Here is a 17643-nt window from a genome sequence, read left to right as displayed (position 1 = left end):
ACCATTTCCTACTACAGCTCCTGCAGACTTTACTTCTGTAGTGTACTTTGTTGGATCTTGTAGACAATAAGCTTTCTGAAAAGGAAGTGAAGTGTTACCACAGAAAAGAGGTCATTCTTGTTGCATAACATAATGAAATTTGGATAATAATTTCAAAACAGTTATCACTGGAATGTAAAAACTGAGATACATTTGTTCCTGTGGGTTTTCATGAAAAATATCTAAATTACATCGACATTATCTATAATATCCCTTAAATTGAAATTTGAAATATACAGAAGTAATGTTGTGCATGAATCATAAGTATTGTTATCTTAGGGTTAAAATGCAATCAGTGCAGTGCATCAGCTTTGCATTATGGCAAAATTTTGTCACAAGTGTACTCATTCTTTCTAGATCTGTACTTAGAAGCCATAATCTGCAATGGTGATTTTTTTGGGAAATTGATGCAACACAAAAATGATGGGTGTGTCTGGTATATCTGGATTTTAATACTAAAAATAAAAATAAATCTCAGCTGTTTGATGGGAAGCTGGGTGATGTTTTCATTAGCCCTGCTGATTTTTATGAATGTTACACCCTTGTGTTAATTAATACTTCATTTTCCCCTTATCTTCATAACCCTCCCAAATGTCTTTATCATCCTGTGATAAATAACATAATAATACTCCAAATCAAAAAGCATCAGTCTAAATCACTTCTAGTAAGAGTAAGGAGTCCACCGTTTATTATTTTTTTTACCAAGTCCATGCTAATAAAATCTTCCTACAGGACTAAACTGGAGTATTACCATAAAATCATTCTATTAACCATACAACTTCTTTGATCTTCAAAAGTATTTCCTTTTCATGGAGCTGATTCAAGGTTCTTGGATGAAGGAAAAGAAACTGCAGCAACTGGAATATGGTACTTCTCAATTCATAGTCAATCAAGGTGTGAGAAAGTCTTCAAGTATGGCAACATGCTGCAAAGAAATTTTTGTGCTCATTCAAATAAAAGGAGTCTTTTAAAAAAATCCTAAATCTATAATTCACTATTAGCCCATACTGAAACAACTCCATGACAACTGTAAAAAAAAACAATGCTGGACTGGAGATCAAATTCATTGCTAAAATGTGGGAAAAATGCAAAGTGGGTGCAATGGAAGACACGAAATACTTTTGTTTTACTTAATGTAGAAGCTCTTTTGGCAACAAATTTAACAAATATATCAGTGCTATGCCAAAACTGATTTTATTTTCCCTTGCAGCATGTAATCATTACTGGATTTATTCGATCTGCTGTCCATCACTGGGTTGCAGTCAGGTAGGCTAGTGCAGTAGACCAGCATTGGGGAGAGAGAGAGAGAGAGAAAGAGAGAGAAGAGCCACTAGGTAGGGTTGCTTGGTCTGACTGTTTTCATCCAACATTTCCCCTGCAGTCAGTGGCAGCTCATGTATAAAAGCTGCTGAGTTACAGCCCCCTGTCCCTGCAATGGCAGACATACAATACATAACACCTGATGGTGAAAAAATTGTGCCAACCCCTTGTTTACAAATTAATCATCTAATAATGCTTTCTGAACATAATGAATATATTTTTCTTTCATGTATGTTTCCTATCTCCTGTGTGAGGAAGGTAGCAACCTTGGCTCCTTCCTCCATTTTTTATTATTTATTTATTATACTTTGTTGCTGTCTCCCGCGTTAGCGAGGTAGCGCAAGAAAACAGACGAAAGAATGGCCCACCCCACCCACATACACATGTTTATATATACATGTCCACACACACACATATACATACCTATACATTTCAATGTGTACATATATATGCATACACAGACATATTCATATATACACATGTGCATAATTCAAACTTGCTGCCTTTATTCATTCCCATCGCCACCCCTGCCACACATGATATGACAACCCCCTCCCCCGCACGTGTGCGAGGTAGCCTTAGGAAAAGACAACAAAGGCCACATTCGATCACACTCAGTCTCTAGCTGTCATGTATAATGCACCGAAACCAAAGCTCCCTTTCCACATCCAGGCCCCACAAAACTTTCCATGGTTTACCCTAGACGCTTCACATGCCCTGGTTCAATCCACTGACAGCACGTCGACCCCGGTATACCACATCATTCCAATTCACTCTGTTCCTTGCACGCCTTTCAGCCTCCTGCATGTTCAGGCCCCAATTGCTCAAAATCTTTTTCACTCCATCCTTCCACCTCCAGTTTGGTCTCCCACTTCTCATTCCCTCCACCTCTGACACATATATATTCTTTGTCAATCTTTCCTCACTCATTCTCTCCATGTGACCAAACCATTTCAAAACACCTTCTGCTCTCTCAACCACACTCTTTTTATCATGGAATATAATATACGAGGGAGGATTTCCCCGCCCTCCTCACTTTTGCCCTCCCCTTAGTTGCATTCTATGACACACAGGAGATACGTGGGTAGTGTTCTTTCATGTACCCACACCACTATCACTTCATCTGATACAGAATAATAAACTATGGCTTTAGGCACCTAACTGTGAACAGTTTATCATGTATCCAGCATCAATAATTTTGGATCAGCCATCAAAGAAAGTACCACTCACTTCTCCCTTAGTTTCATGTGGTTTATGCTCTTCAGCAGCTGTCATTGCTGCAACACATGCTAGCTCAGATGGTGATGTTGAAAAAGTTTCGGTTGATATAAATTTTAAGTCTGATGATGCTACAGAGGCAACCACTCATGTATAGTCAATTCAAAGAACGGTTATCCAGGATTAACCCCTACCAACACCTTACACAGCATATCAAATGAAGAATGTGCAAGTGCACCTTCCAGCTATCACGTGGCATGGCCAGCCAAAAGAAACACAAACAACAGGGCACTTCAACCAAACTCAGAAAAACTGAAAAGTAAGTAGCCAGCCTGATGGACATAAGAGTGCTAAAAAGTCATACATGTGGCCCCATGCTGTTCCTAATATAACCAAGAGTGGTCAGTCAAAGACTGCCCTTTACCCTGAATTAACTGATAATTGTCTGCGTTACACTTCCCTGTGTGAGGATTCACCACATTAAAGTATGATTTACTAACAGAATAGCCAGACTGTGACAAAGACTGTTGTAGATGGTTTCATGTTCCTTGTAGCAAATATGCAAATATTCTGGTGCACATGTGCAAGGATATATTTGCCATAAGTGTGTCTAAGATACTGAGTGGCATGGCATGCAAACATGTACATGATATTTGTCTTTTGTGTACTTTTTATTAAATCTTATCTATATTTACCCCAGGACCAATTACTATGAAAGAGTCTTGGTGTTACCCAGAAAGACTTTCTAAAGGCTTCGGCAGCCAGAGGTTATGGTGCTTCCAGTAGCAAGGAAGGTGGACTCCTTTGGAGTGAAAAGTTCTTTGACAAAAAAATAACCCAATGATACAGCCTCAAAAAAGGTGACTTACTTTATACTCTTGTTGATACAATATGAGGTGATTCTATCTCTTTGTTTTTCATCACTATTAATGGATTGTGTGTGGCATGGGTTCAAGCTTGACTATTGTATATCTTCTTAAACTAAATATGGTATTTTATGTCAAATTTTGCATAATTACACTGTATATTTGTACTAAAAATAATCTCTTTCCAATGTATTAAAAGCTGTTTTTGGATTTCAGTAATTCACTGACTCATAGCTGAATTGTCTGGTGATTAGTGGGAAATAATGAGTGTGATATTTCCATGGTTCGGTGCATGAACACTTATAAAATAGTCCTCTTGACTTTTATTGTACTATCGAAACACTAAAGTAGTGCTGCAAAAACAAAATTACTTAACATGTAAAACTAGTTGCAATGTAAGGATAAACTAATAAATTACTCTATATTTCCCTGATCTTCAAACTCCTTTCTACTATCACTTGCTTATCACCATCTGTTAAAATCAGTGCTTGGAATGATAGTCAGTCTTACTTTAAGTACACTATTGTGCAAAATGGGGGCGAAATGTCAGTAATTATTGGGAATGAACAGTCGATAAGGACCGAAGAGTCTAGCATCCTTCCTACCAATTACCCAACTCATCCAAATTAACCGTAATATTTCAATTCTACATGTTGGTAGGTTATATTCATATTATGTGGTTTTCTGTGAAATAGACATTAAATGACAGGAGCCCCTGAAACATCCTTTAACTGGCACAACAATGAAGATAGAATTATTTTGCACTTCTTTCAAAACCTCAGACCACCGTTGTTATTAAACACCCACAATTCCTCTCCCTCATTACAATGTCTGTAGTTTAAACACTCCTCCCTCGCATTGAAAAAATATGATGCACATCATTCTTCCTAGGTGATACAGTGATCATCTTACCATAACTTAAAAAAAATGTCCACGAAAAAGATGACTTATCACAAGGATCTCATCACAGTCGCAGGAGAAACGTAAACAACAACTCGATGTGTTTTCACAAGCGTTTCAATGAGAATCCGGATTTAGGTTGGATAGCTTTCCGGATCCCTTCAATGAACATCAAAATATACCATTTGCATTTTTACTCAGTAAACAAAGTGAGTCATCCCGGTTATTATCAGTTATAAATGGTGTAATGTTGATTGATGAGTAACGCAAGTTTTACGGGTTGGGGTAAAACCAGGAACCTTACTGACATTATAAGATTAGGGAAACTAATTTTTTCATTATGATTATGTTCAGTCCATTTTCGGAATATATATATATATATATATATATATATATATATATATATATATATATATATATATATATATATATATTGTCGTAGGGGAGAAAGAATACTTCCCACGTATTCCCTGCGTGACGTAAAAGGCGACTAAAAGGGAAGGGAGCGGGGGCAGGGGGGGGGCCCTGGAAATCTTCCCCTCTCATTTTTTTTTTTTCCCCCCACAGGAAGGAACAGAGAAGGGGGCCGGGTGAGGACATTCCATCAGAGGCCCAGTCCTCTGTTCTTATCGCTACCTCGCTGAGCCGGGAGATGGCGAATAGTATGAAAAAAAAAAAAAAAAAAAAAAAAAAAAAACATGAATATATATATATATATATATATATATATATATATATATATATATATATATATATATATAAGAATATATGGTGTGGGAGGCAAGTTGTTAGAAGCAGTGAAAAGTTTTTATCGAGGATGTAAGGCATGTGTACGTGTAGGAAGAGAGGAAAGTGATTGGTTCTCAGTGAATGTAGGTTTGCGGCGGGGGTGTGTGGTGTCTCCATGGTTGTTTAATTTGTTTATGGATGGGGTTGTTAGGGAGGTGAATGCAAGAGTTTTGGAAAGAGGGGCAAGTATGAAGTCTGTTGGGGATGAGAGAGCTTGGGAAGTGAGTCAGTTGTTGTTCGCTGATGATACAGCGCTGGTGGCTGATTCATGTAAGAAACTGCAGAAGCTGGTGACTGAGTTTGGTAAAGTGTGTGAAAGAAGAAAGTTAAGAGTGAATGTGAATAAGAGCAAGGTTATTAGGTACAGTAGGGTTGAGGGTCAAGTCAATTGGGAGGTAAGTTTGAATGGAGAAAAACTGGAGGAAGTAAAGTGTTTTAGATATCTGGGAGTGGATCTGGCAGCGGATGGAACCATGGAAGCGGAAATGGATCATAGGGTGGGGGAGGGGGCGAAAATCCTGGGAGCCTTGAAGAATGTGTGGAAGTCGAGAACATTATCTTTGGAAAGCAAAAATGAGTATGTTTATAGGAATAGTGGTTCCAACAATGTTGTATGGTTGCGAGGCGTGGGCTATGGATAGAGTTGTGCGCAGGAGGATGGATGTGCTGGAAATGAGATGTTTGAGGACAATGTGTGGTGTGAGGTGGTTTGATCGAGTAAGTAACGTAAGGGTAAGAGAGATGTGTGGAAATAAAAAGAGCGTGGTTGAGAGAGCAGAAGAGGGTGTTTTGAAATGGTTTGGGCACATGGAGAGAATGAGTGAGGAAAGATTGACCAAGAGGTTATATGTGTCAGAGGTGGAGGGAACGAGGAGAAGTGGGAGACCAAATTGGAGGTGGAAAGATGGAGTGAAAAAGATTTTGTGTGATAGGGGCCTGAACATGCAGGAGGGTGAAAGGAGGGCAAGGAATAGAGTGAATTGGATCGATGTGGTATACCGGGGTTGACGTGCTGTCAATGGATTGAATCAGGGCATGTGAAGCGTCTGGAGTAAACCATGGAAAGCTGTGTAGGTATGTATATTTGCGTGTGTGGACGTGTATATACATACATGTGTATGGGGGTGGTTTGGGCCATTTCTTTCGTCTGTTTCCTTGCGCTACCTCGCAAACGCGGGAGACAGCGACAGAGCAATATATATATATATATATATATATATATATATATATATATATATATATATATATATATATATATATATATGTATATATATATATATATATCCCTGGGGATAGGGGAGAAAGAATACTTCCCACGTATTCCCTGCGTGTCGTAGAAGGCGACTAAAAGGGAAGGGAGCGGGGGGCTGGAAATCCTCCCCTCTCTTTTTTTTTTTTTTTTCAATTTTCCAAAAGAAGGAACAGAGAAGGGGGCCAGGTGAGGATATTCCCTCAGAGGCCCAGTCCTCTGTTCTTAACGCTACCTTGCTAATGCGGGAAATGGCGAATAGTTTGAAAAAAAAAAAAAAAAATATATATATATATATATATATATATATATATATATATATATATATATATATATATATATATATAAAGATCCGGTACATCTATCTCAAGTCATCCAAAAGGACACACATTACGTAAATGCTTGTGAACTACGGAATCACAAGAACAAAATACAGCAATAAGGAAAACAACCTATGTTATTCCTACCCTAATACAACAGTATATTTCATATTTCACAGCATAACCTTTGAGTGTTGTGCTGAATTGTTATTACAGAATTTTATAAACCTTAGAAGAAAAAGAAACGTTTACTGAACTGATGGGAAGAAAAATTTTCATATATGGATTTAGTTTGCTTGGAGGGCCGGTAAAACTTTGGCTTCTGTTGAGCTGCTGAGGATCTATACAATTTCTAGTGTTTGTAAAATCCCAATTAAACAGTTTGTGAGTGAACCATGATTATAACCTGTAAATAGTAATGCCCAATCATGGGAGACCCGCTTGACGTGACTGAGTAGATAGGGTTTTGGCTGATTACTAGGAAAAGGCCTTACACGCCTCTGTGACTTTTAGGTTATAGTATCGACTGATTTCCAATTTCCGGTACATTACATACGACACCTTGAGTGGATGTGAGCAAATGAGGTCGTTCTTCCTCTGCTGTTGGCGCTCCCCTAGTATGCGGAAAACGACGAGCGAGGATGAAAACAATACGTGCCATCAATAGTTCTTTTGATAACCCCAAATCAGTTCAAGCGAGACCCTATGGAGTAAAAAAGGGAAAGGGATGTGGTGAAAGGCTGCCCTACGTGTTTCCTGAGTGTTAGCAAGAGCTCATGTTACACCCCAGAATAGGTTTCCCTTCGGTTCTTGTTCTAATGTAATTTATTGATCATATATTCATTATCCCTCATATCATAGTTTTCTTGTTTACTCTTTATGAATGGGAAAACAACGAACTATACATTTGTGACTGATGCAGGAAAACTCAAAATTACATCATTAATGTGTTAAATTGCATTCGGCAGATGGCAGCACTAAGTAGGACCTTAGAGACTGGATTGTCTTCCCACTACTTTCTATTCTAAAGACTGTGTCCAAATATTATTTAATTCGTCATATTCATATACTGATAACATTCACTTTTCAACAAAGAAACATGACTATACTTTTGATCATTGATGATATTATTGTTCCTAAGAATACTGACATGAAAGATACTTGAACGCAACATGAAGCAACTCGACCAAATAAGACACCGCGTTATGAAATTCATAAGGTAACTTTCCCTTTTGAGTATCAGTTGTTTACTCTCCTCGGTCTGAGGTGTGTGACACGTGTGGGTCTCAGCTGATGTTGTTTTGAAGAACATATTTCACGCTCATAATGACGACCGATGAGAAACTGAGTTTGCTTGGGTTGTCTGAACAGAAGGTGAAGGAAACTGTGAAGAATCAGTCGCTGACTGCGGTACTCTCAGTCATAGTCGACCAGGTGAGGAGGTCATGAGCATACTTGGGCATTTATCTTGATTATGGAGTTACTTTGATGTTCATTCTTTAGTCATTTGACGGGAGCGAAAAGGTACTACAGTTGGAGTTACGAGGAATGAGGTAATGGTAATGATTTATTGTACGTGTGTCTTCATGGTCTTTGTGTTACTTCTATCACCATACAGAAGGAAACTTGTTGCATCATCCAGTTCGGGTCTCCCAAAACCACGAAGTCCACTGCAGTCCAAGAGGACTGTAGTATAGTAGGTGAAATACATATGGAGAATTGTAGGGGACTCATTGACTAATAAAGGTTATGTATATCTAAGCAGTTTATTACTTTTCTGTATTTACATGGTATTGTTTTGCTGTCTTCACCATGATATTGAGTACTTAAACTTTTAACTGTGTGTATTATTGTTAAATGCCACACAACTTAACCTAACTAAATCAGCATAACCTAAAGCTACTATTATAATCATAGATATCATTAGTTGATTAGGTGCCCTTTAGCATTTCAAGTGTTTTTAACTAACTTTACAGGCATTCCCTTGGATTTTGTTGGATTCTATTGTTTAGGGATGCTATCAAGATTTATATGTGTGTATGCTGTGTAAGGTAGGATAATTGTTTACTTTGCATGTCACATTATTTTACAGGTTTGTGCATTTGAAAAGTTATTTTTAGAAGTGTTATATGAATAATTCTTTAAATGGAAATTCTGGTAATTCATATGTAGGGAATTGAATATATGCTTAGATTTATGTATTTCAGGCTCAAAGTAAAGGTGAGTTAAACAAGAATGTTGGAAACCTGCTGTACAGTCTTGGTACAAAGCTCCCTCGTCAGTTCCATTCTCACCTCCCATTCTTGGTTGAGTATGTGGCTGATGGTCGTATCAATCAAGAGGCAAAACTCTCCGCTGCAATCAAATTTGTGCAGGTGATTTGTAGTTGTATGATTACTTTGATATGTTATTTGCTAAGTTTGTTATAATGTAGCATCCCAACCATATGGGCATTTGGGTTACGAGTATTGGCCTAAACACACTTGACCAGTGATGACTATCCATTCTGATGTGATTCAAAAGTCCACTTACCCAAGCACATTCCTTTTCTGCCCATTCAAAATTACCATGCAAACCACTCAGCTGTGTTTTGCAGCTCTTTATGGCAGCCAGCACCCCGTATGATGAGCTTTGACTTATTTTCTCATTTTCTCTGCTTTGCACATATATATATATATATATATATATATATATATATATATATATATATATATATATATTTTTTTTGTTTTTGTTTCTGTCTCCCGCGTTTGCGAGGTAGCGCAAGGAAACAGACGAAAGAAATGGCCCAACCCACCCCCATACACATGCCTTGATTCAATCCACTGACAGCACGTCAACCCCGGTATACCACATCGCTCCAATTCACTCTATTCTTTGCCCTCCTTTCACCCTCCTGCATGTTCAGGCCCCGATCACACAAAATCTTTTTCACTCCATCTTTCCACCTCCAATTTGGTCTCCCTCTTCTCCTCGTTCCCTCCACCTCCGACACATATATCCTCTTGGTCAATCTTTCCTCACTCATTCTCTCCATGTGACCAAACCATTTCAAAACACCCTCTTCTGCTCTCTCAACCATGCTCTTTTTGTTTCCACACATCTCTCTTACCCTTACGTTACTTACTCGATCAAACCACCTCACACCACACATTGTCCTCAAACATCTCATTTCCAGCACATCCATCCTCCTGCGCACAACTCTATCCATAGTCCACGCCTCGCAACCATACAACATTGTTGGAACCACTATTCCTTCAAACATACCCATTTTTGCTTTCTGAGATAATGTTCTCGACTTCCACACATTCTTCAAGGCTCCCAGAATTTTCGCCCCCTCCCCCACCCTATGATCCACTTCCGCTTCCATGGTTCCATCCGCTGCCAGATCCACTCCCATATATCTAAAACACTTCACTTCCTCCAGTTTTTCTCCATTCAAACTCACCTCCCAATTAAATTGACCCTCAACCCTACTGTACCTAATAACCTTGCTCTTATTCACATTTACTCTTAACTTTCTTCTTTCACACACTTTACCAAACTCAGTCACCAGCTTCTGCAGTTTCTCACATGAATCAGCCACCAGCGCTGTATCATCAGCGAACAACAACTGACTCTCATCCCCAACAGACTTCATATATATATATATATATATATATATATATATATATTATCCCTGGGGATAGGGGATTAAGAATACTTCCCACGTATTCCCTGCGTGTCGTAGAAGGCGACTAAAAGGGGAGGGAGCGGGGGGCTGGAAATCCTCCCCTCTCGTTTTTTTTTTTTTTTTTTTTTTTTTTTTTTTTTTTTTTTCAAAAGAAGGAACAGAGAATTGGGCCAGGTGAGGGTATTCCCTCAAAGGCCCAGTCCTCTGTTCTTAACGCTACCTCGCTAATGCGGGAAATGGCGAATAGTTTGAAAGAAGAAAAGAAAGATATATATATATATATATTATTTCATACTATTCACCATTTCCTGCGTTAGCAAGGTTGCATTAAGAGCAGAGGACTGAGCCTTTGTGGGAATATCCTCACTTGGCCCCCTCCCCTGTTCCCTCTTAAGGAAAACTGAAAATGAGATGGGAGGATTTCCAGAACTTCACTCCCTTCCCTTTTAGTCGCCTTCTACGACATGCAGGGAATACGTGGGAAGTATTCATTCTCCCCTGTCCCCATGGTTCTCCCCAGACACTTTGCATGCCCTGGTTCAATCCATTGACAGCACATCGACCCTGGTATACCACATCGTTCCAATTCACTCTATTCCTTACATACCTTTCACCCTTCTGTATGTTCAGGCCCTGATCACTCAAAATCTTTTCACATATTTTTTGTACTCAGTTTTCTGTAGTATGTTCTTACTTAATGCATGAATTGATAATTAACTTCTTGTTCAGAAAAATATATGAGAAAATCTTACATAGTTCCTGGGTGTGCTTGATTGCCTTCATTTCAAAGTATTCATCATATCTTCAGTGAATAATGTTGTAAATTGTATTTTTCATATATTATGGAATTGGCTTTTGCCAAGTTTGTTGAAGGTGATTACAAACTGTCTATGAGTGTAATTCTTTGGATTCACTTTTGATAAGGTAATTCAGTTTGGGAGATTTGAAGTGAAAGCAGTTGCTTAAAATTATTATCTGATGATTTTTTCACAAATATTACTGATGTAGAACTGTTAACTTTTATGAACTTGCTTTGCATGAATGTAATCAACTAAAGCATATGGCATTTTGTAGTACTGTAACAATTCTTTCATTGTTTTTTCTTGTAGGATTGTACCACATTGGAAATTGACAATGCTAAGTTTGAGAAGGCATGTGGTGTTGGTGTAGAAGTTTCTCAGGATGAAATAGAGGCAGCAGTGGCATTGGTGATCAGCAAGCAGAAGGATGTCATTCTGGCACAGAGGTATGGTTTGTGAAACAGAAATTTTAAGCATCCTTTACTGTCTTTTAATGAAGTATGTGGTATTTTTTCTGGTGAGAAAATGAGTTTTGCTATATGAAACTTAGGTTTATATTTTTACACCAGCCAGAACAAAGGTACTAGCTTTTGCCATTTTAATCCTGTTTGGGTATACACCAGCATCATTAAACTGCCTCTTCATAGTGAATACAGTGGTGATACTAATCTAGATTCAGCCAGTAATGTTTTAAGCAAAATAACTCAGCTTGTGATGAGCTTTGATAAACAAAATATATAAATTGAGATTCATGGTTACATATCTGACGAGCAGTAGAACACCCTTTCCCTTCTATCCATCACAGGCTTTACCTTGCTAATGCTAATGTAGTACAAGTCATCTTAATTGAGAAGTCCAGAAGCGATGATAATATTCCTAGACTCAGGAGAGGAAAAAGTGTTGGTAACTTTTTCATCTCTGCTGGTCTATGTATCTATCTTTATATCAGATGACCATTCCCTCCAGGTACTCTCCCAAGGGGCAAAAGAGTGTAGTTGGTGAACTCTAGTGCTTCTTCTTAACCTTTAATGCCTCACCCTTAACAGGCCACTGGTAGAAGACAACTCTAACACAGTGTTTCCTGAGGCTTTTAATACCTAATGATCTTACTGATGACTACTACTACCCAATGTTCCAGTCTAATGTTCCAGCTTCCTTCTTCTGCCTAATGCTCCTGCCTAATATCTCTACTTACTACTTCTGTTATTGCACCTGCCTTTATGCCAAAAGGCATGACTAGCTCATAGTGCTCATTGCAGGAAAATCTTGAGTTGTGAAGAATGAGTTGTGTGAGTTAAATGTTGTCAAGTGTTATATGTGTGACAAGGAGAGATTTATTGTTTGTGAACCGAATTTGGACAGTTTGTAGTAAAAACAGCTAAGAGTTTTTGCTACTTTTTTTTTACTTGCCACTACCACAGAAAAAGATAAACTGGAAGCATCACACTAATCACCTTAATGAATAGGCATTTGCTGACTGGTGTAGGCTCAGCAGTGTCAGCACACCTTCAAGAGAATTAAGCACTATTTACATGATTATTCAGATGTGTTTTCAATCTGTAAACCAAGCATCATACAGTAAAAGCTGATGAGGAACTTGTTGGTAATACAAATGCAGATGTAAATATCTGCCTTACAAACTAAGCATAGTGCTCATCTCTTCTAAAGACTGATGATTGACAGGGAAATTCAGTTGCTAGTTCATCATAAAGATTTTTTATCTTTTATGTATAAAGCAGTTGAACTGTGACTGAGTATACAGCTATTTTTTATGAATTATTAAATGATTATCAGCATGAAATCTTTGAAAAAGCTATTGTAGATGTGCATTCTCCTTTTTGTACCTACACATATTATAAATGGTTTTACTCACAAACTTTCAAAGAAAATCCATTATGTATATTATTCTCTTACTAGGTGAGAGATAACTTTCTTTTTAGTGTAATATAGGTCATGAACCAGGGAACACTTTCTCAAGACTCCAAAGGAAGTAATTCATCTTGAACTTGAATGATATAACTATATGCCATAATTTTTGTCAGGGAAATGAACAATTTATCGACTCATCTACCTTAATGTTAAAGTTGACAGCAACATTGTTCTTTTAGAGGACACTATTTTCATTTTAGCATTGAACCATGAAAGACTAGATACATACGCAGTGACTTGTATCTGAATGTGGTATTTGCATAAAAATCGGATTCTAGAAACATTAACCAACTCATCTGACATTCTTAAAAGTAGATTGAATTTGAGCCTTTCTAGTTGCCTGTTCATGCACATGAAAAACCCTAATGATAAGGAGTAAGTTTATTGAGATAAAATGTTTCCTCTTTTACTATTCAGGTGAAGGTCTTCAGATAGAATCAGCCTGAGTCATGTATCGAAGGAGAATGAGTTGTAGGGGGAGGAAGAAAGCCCTTGAACTTCTCACTTGTGAAAGAAGGAGATATTAACCACTTAATCCTCATTTAACATCCGTCATTGGTGGAGAAGAAATATTGATAGGATATCAGGGAGATTTATCCCTCAAGAGGCATAGACTTGGCAAGGATAAGATCCCATATAATTTTATATGTGGCTGGGTTAATTACACATCTGTAATGTTGTATTACTGTATTTGATATATTTAAATTTCTGTTTAGGTATCAGTACAACATGGGGCAACTTATGGGTCAGGTTCGGTCATCTCTCCAGTGGGCAGACAATCGCAAGATAAAAGAAGAAATTGACTTGCAGATTTTAACACTGTTGGGGCCAAAGAGAGAGGAAGATTTAGTCAAACCATCTAAAGTAAAGACTGAGAAGAAAGAGAAGAAGGTTGAAGAGCATGTGACAGCTCCAGTACGGGAGCAAGGTGAGTTATGACAGACAACCATCCCCAATGTGTTCATTAGTTGGCTTTGTATGATAGACAGATGTGAATTACCCCCCTTACTGTGTGGTCAAGTATAAATGTTTACATTCAAATATTTCAGTGCATAGAAAATATTTCTACAAAATAGATTCTTTTTTGTAAAAAAGTTGGTGTTTTGTGACTCGTAGTATGTTGTACAGGAGGTATGCTGTTAGAACTCTGGATGTTGTACAGTTATTGTAAAAAAATTATTTTTGATATGGGATATTAAATGCAGGAATCTGTGTCTGAGAGACATTTTGGAATCAATGTCATCCCAAACTTCCATCAGAGTCCTACCTTAGGAGAACATTTAAAGTGACCAACTTTTTGTTGGCAAATATTAGAATTGCATTCAAATTTGATGGCGAAAAATCTAGTCGGGAGACTGTTCTTAACGTGCATAAGACCAAAACTAGAGTATTCTTTTTAAGTTTAGTCACTGCATCTTAAGAAACATAGTTAATAGAGATAGTCAAGAGAAGAGCAACATAGGTGGTACCTGAATTAAGAGAGCTGAGTCACAGGGAAAGTCTAGAAACTTAAAGATTTGCCCTCCTACAAAAAAGAGAGTGAGGGACTACCTGATCACTGCCTTTGTTTTTAAAGCAGATTGATGACAGACAATGAACAGATTAGAGAGTGAGAGTTGACTTCATCACAACTTTTGTTTTTAAAACAGATTGATGATAGACAATGAACATTTCTTCAAGAGATGTTAAATAGAACAACAAGAGGACACAGCATGAAATTAAGCAAGAGACCTTAAAAATTGAGAAATACTTTTATAGAATTAGAGTGATGGATGAGTGGAAGAAAGTGAATGAAGACGGTAAATGCTGACAGCATACGGAAATTCAAAAAAGTGTAGATCTAGGAAGTGTGTATAGAAATATGAAAAAGTGATTTGGTACCTGATAACTGGATAGATGCTGTGATTGTTCCCTTGTATTCAGGAAAGGGAGTATAAGTGATACAAAGTCCTTCGCATAGTTGGTGGGGTATATAGTAGATTAGTGATTGATTTGGCTAGTCGTGCAATGCCAGGGTAACGTTGGGGTCCTTCATCTTCAAAGTTGTCCTCCATGTGAGAGCAGGGGAAGGTGACTGCTCTTAGCATGCTAAAGTCCTCAGTGATGCTGTACTTTTTCCCATTTTCTAGTATTACATCATCAAAGATGACTTCTTGCTCAAGGTTTTGCCATTTGTAGACAGATTTCTGGAACACTTATATTAAATGATCAGTGATGCTATCAGCTATTGGTGGACCAAACTAGGGCATATGAAATGGCGGGGAGAACCATGGAAATGTCTTTGGGGCCTGTTTGTAGGTAGGGGTCTGTAGTTTTAGTGCATTGCTCATGAAAGCTAGAGAACAGATGTGAGCAATAGTGGCATTTCTTCATTATTTCCTGGTGCTACCTCCCTAGTGCAGGAACAGTGGACTGATATTAAAAGATTTTGGTAGAGTACAAGGTTCGTTTAGGAAGAGAATGAGTGTGGAGATCAGATTTTTGCACTAAGATAAGCAATAGAATAAAATTTAGAAAAGAAGGTGTATTCAGCATTTACAGATTTAGAGAAGACATTGATAAAGGGAATAAGAAAGTTCTCTAGAAATTTCTGAGTCCATATGGTGTACAGGGAAGATTTGAATGCTGTTAAGAGCTTTTATATTGGAATTAGTGCAGGTTTGAGAATAAGTGGTTATTTGATTGATTTTAGATATCTGGGAGTGGATTTGGCAGTGGATGGAACCATGGAAGAGTAAGTGAATCATAGGGTGGGGGAGGGGGCCAAAATTCTGGGAGCACTGAAAAATGTATGGAAGTTGAGAATGTTATCTTGGAAAGCAAAAATGGGTATGTTTGAAGGAACAGTGGTTCCAACAGTGTTAAATGGTTGCAAGGAGTGGGCTATAGATAGAGTTGTGCAGAGGAGGGTGGGTGTGCTGGAAATGAGATGTTTGAGGACAATATGTGGTGTGAGGTGGTTTGATCGAGCAAGTAATGAAAGGGTAAGAGAAATGTGTGGTAATAAAAAGAGTATGGTTGACAGTGCAGAAGAGGGTGTATTGAAATGGTTTGGTCACATGGAGAGAATGAGTGAGGAAAGATTGACAAAGAGGATATATGTGTCATAGGTGGAGGGAACAAGAAGTGGGAGACCAAATTGGAAGTGGAAAGATGGAGTGAAAAAGATTTTGAGTGATCGGGGCCTGAACATGCAGGAGGGTGAAAGGCATGCCAGGAATAGAATGAATTGGAATGATGTGGTATACCGGGGTCGATGTGCTGTCAGTGGATTGAACCAGGGCATGTGAAGCGTCTGGGGTAAACCATGGAAAGTTCTGTGGGGTCTGGATGTGGAAAGGGAGCTGTGGTTTCGGTGCGTTATACATGACAGCGAGAGACTGTGTGTGAACGAATGTGGTCTTTGTGTTCTTTTCCTAGCGCTACCTCGCGCACGTGTGGGGGGAGGGGTTTGTCATTTCATGTGTGACGGGGATGGCGACGGGAATGAATAAGGGCAGACAGTATGAATTATGTACATGTGTATATATGTATATGTCTGTGTGTGTGTATATATATGTATACATTGAGATGTATAGGTTTGTATATGTGCATGTGTGGATGTGTATGTATATACATGTGTATGTGGGTGGAGTGGACATTCTTTCGTCTGTTTCCTTGCGCTACCTCGCTAACGCGGGAGACAGCGACAAAGTATAGAAATAAGAAATAATGATTGAGTGATCTGAAATATATGTAATTACCTATTTCTACTGAGTGGTGAGGGAGTTTTACACTCATGGGTCCCTATCTATTGAACATTCTGTACCATCGTACAACTTCTTAGATTTATGTATGCATTAATCATGTTCTTACTCATTCTTTTCCATTCCTCCACCGCTCTTATACTAATGAGCTCTTTTCTTTCCTTTGGTTATGTCAGAAAAGCATCCAGTGACTATGACTGAGTTACTGAAGACAGTCAAGTTTCATGCTCCCGGTGAAAACCATAAGACAGAAGGTTATGTCATCACAGATAACACTCATCGAATTTTGGAGGAGCACCTTAGGATTACAGGTGGACAGGTAGCTTTATCTGGTGGTTTCATATTAATTATAAAATGCCTTCCCTTCTTTGTATGCTTAGAGTGCTTTTTACTCTCTGTTACTACTCCTGGTATATGTACAGGATGCATTTTATCCCATAGGACTGACTTAACTATCATTGTTTTCAACCATAGACCAAGCTTAATAAGTTGATTTTAACAACTTAAGGTCCTTCAGAAGGCTTTTTAGGGTCAAGAAGATTCTTGATGATTCTACAGTAAGAAATTTAAACCAAATTGGAGGTGGCTCTGTTCTTTTTAGTACCCTTAAACATGATTCTCATTTTGAACATTTTGTCAGTGTTAGAATCCTGGATAGTTAGTGGACATTTTTAGATGGCTTTGGACAGCATGTAACTTGCACAAAGAGCAATAGCACTGAAGTTGCAATAATGAGACCATTGCATTCAAAGGATTAAGAAGGATTACATAAAACTTGTTTCATGGATACTAAT

The 17643-nt window shown here is 38.2% G+C and overlaps 2 protein-coding genes and 1 long non-coding RNA gene across 5 annotated transcripts in view; 2 read left to right on the top strand and 1 right to left on the bottom strand.

Annotated features, from left to right (window-relative positions):
- LOC139767249 (uncharacterized) overlaps window positions 1-4339 on the top strand; it is a 41082-nt gene extending 36743 nt beyond the window's left edge. Inside the window, exon 4 of one of the 2 annotated variants that reach the window (XR_011717026.1) lies at window positions 3278-4339. This is a non-coding gene — a long non-coding RNA (uncharacterized lncRNA). Of the gene's footprint in view, window positions 1-854; window positions 994-3277 lie in introns of those variants that run through there. The other variant, XR_011717025.1, reaches the window with a different exon arrangement.
- Window positions 1-4687, bottom strand: part of LOC139767248 (uncharacterized) — a 31811-nt gene extending 27124 nt beyond the window's left edge. Inside the window, exon 1 of one of the 2 annotated variants that reach the window (XM_071696404.1) lies at window positions 4356-4687. In XM_071696404.1, coding sequence (XP_071552505.1) covers window positions 4356-4358 — 3 coding nt within the window. In that variant the 5' untranslated portion in view covers window positions 4359-4687. Of the gene's footprint in view, window positions 1-2; window positions 77-4355 lie in introns of those variants that run through there. The other variant, XM_071696403.1, reaches the window with a different exon arrangement.
- A 3247-nt stretch (window positions 4688-7934) lies between these two features.
- Window positions 7935-17643, top strand: part of GlnRS (Glutaminyl-tRNA synthetase) — a 34361-nt gene continuing 24652 nt past the window's right edge. Inside the window, exons 1-5 of the mRNA XM_071696423.1 lie at window positions 7935-8135; window positions 8909-9076; window positions 11484-11620; window positions 13820-14031; window positions 17026-17168. Of these exons, the coding sequence (XP_071552524.1) occupies window positions 8028-8135; window positions 8909-9076; window positions 11484-11620; window positions 13820-14031; window positions 17026-17168 (768 nt within the window). The 5' untranslated portion in view covers window positions 7935-8027. The remainder of the gene's footprint in view (window positions 8136-8908; window positions 9077-11483; window positions 11621-13819; window positions 14032-17025; window positions 17169-17643) is intronic.

The sequence above is a fragment of the Panulirus ornatus genome, chromosome 59, assembly GCF_036320965.1.
Source record: "Panulirus ornatus isolate Po-2019 chromosome 59, ASM3632096v1, whole genome shotgun sequence".
In the NCBI taxonomy this organism is placed as follows: domain Eukaryota; kingdom Metazoa; phylum Arthropoda; class Malacostraca; order Decapoda; family Palinuridae; genus Panulirus; species Panulirus ornatus.
Note: the sequence above shows the minus strand (reverse complement) of the source record. Positions and strands in the feature narration are given on the sequence as shown.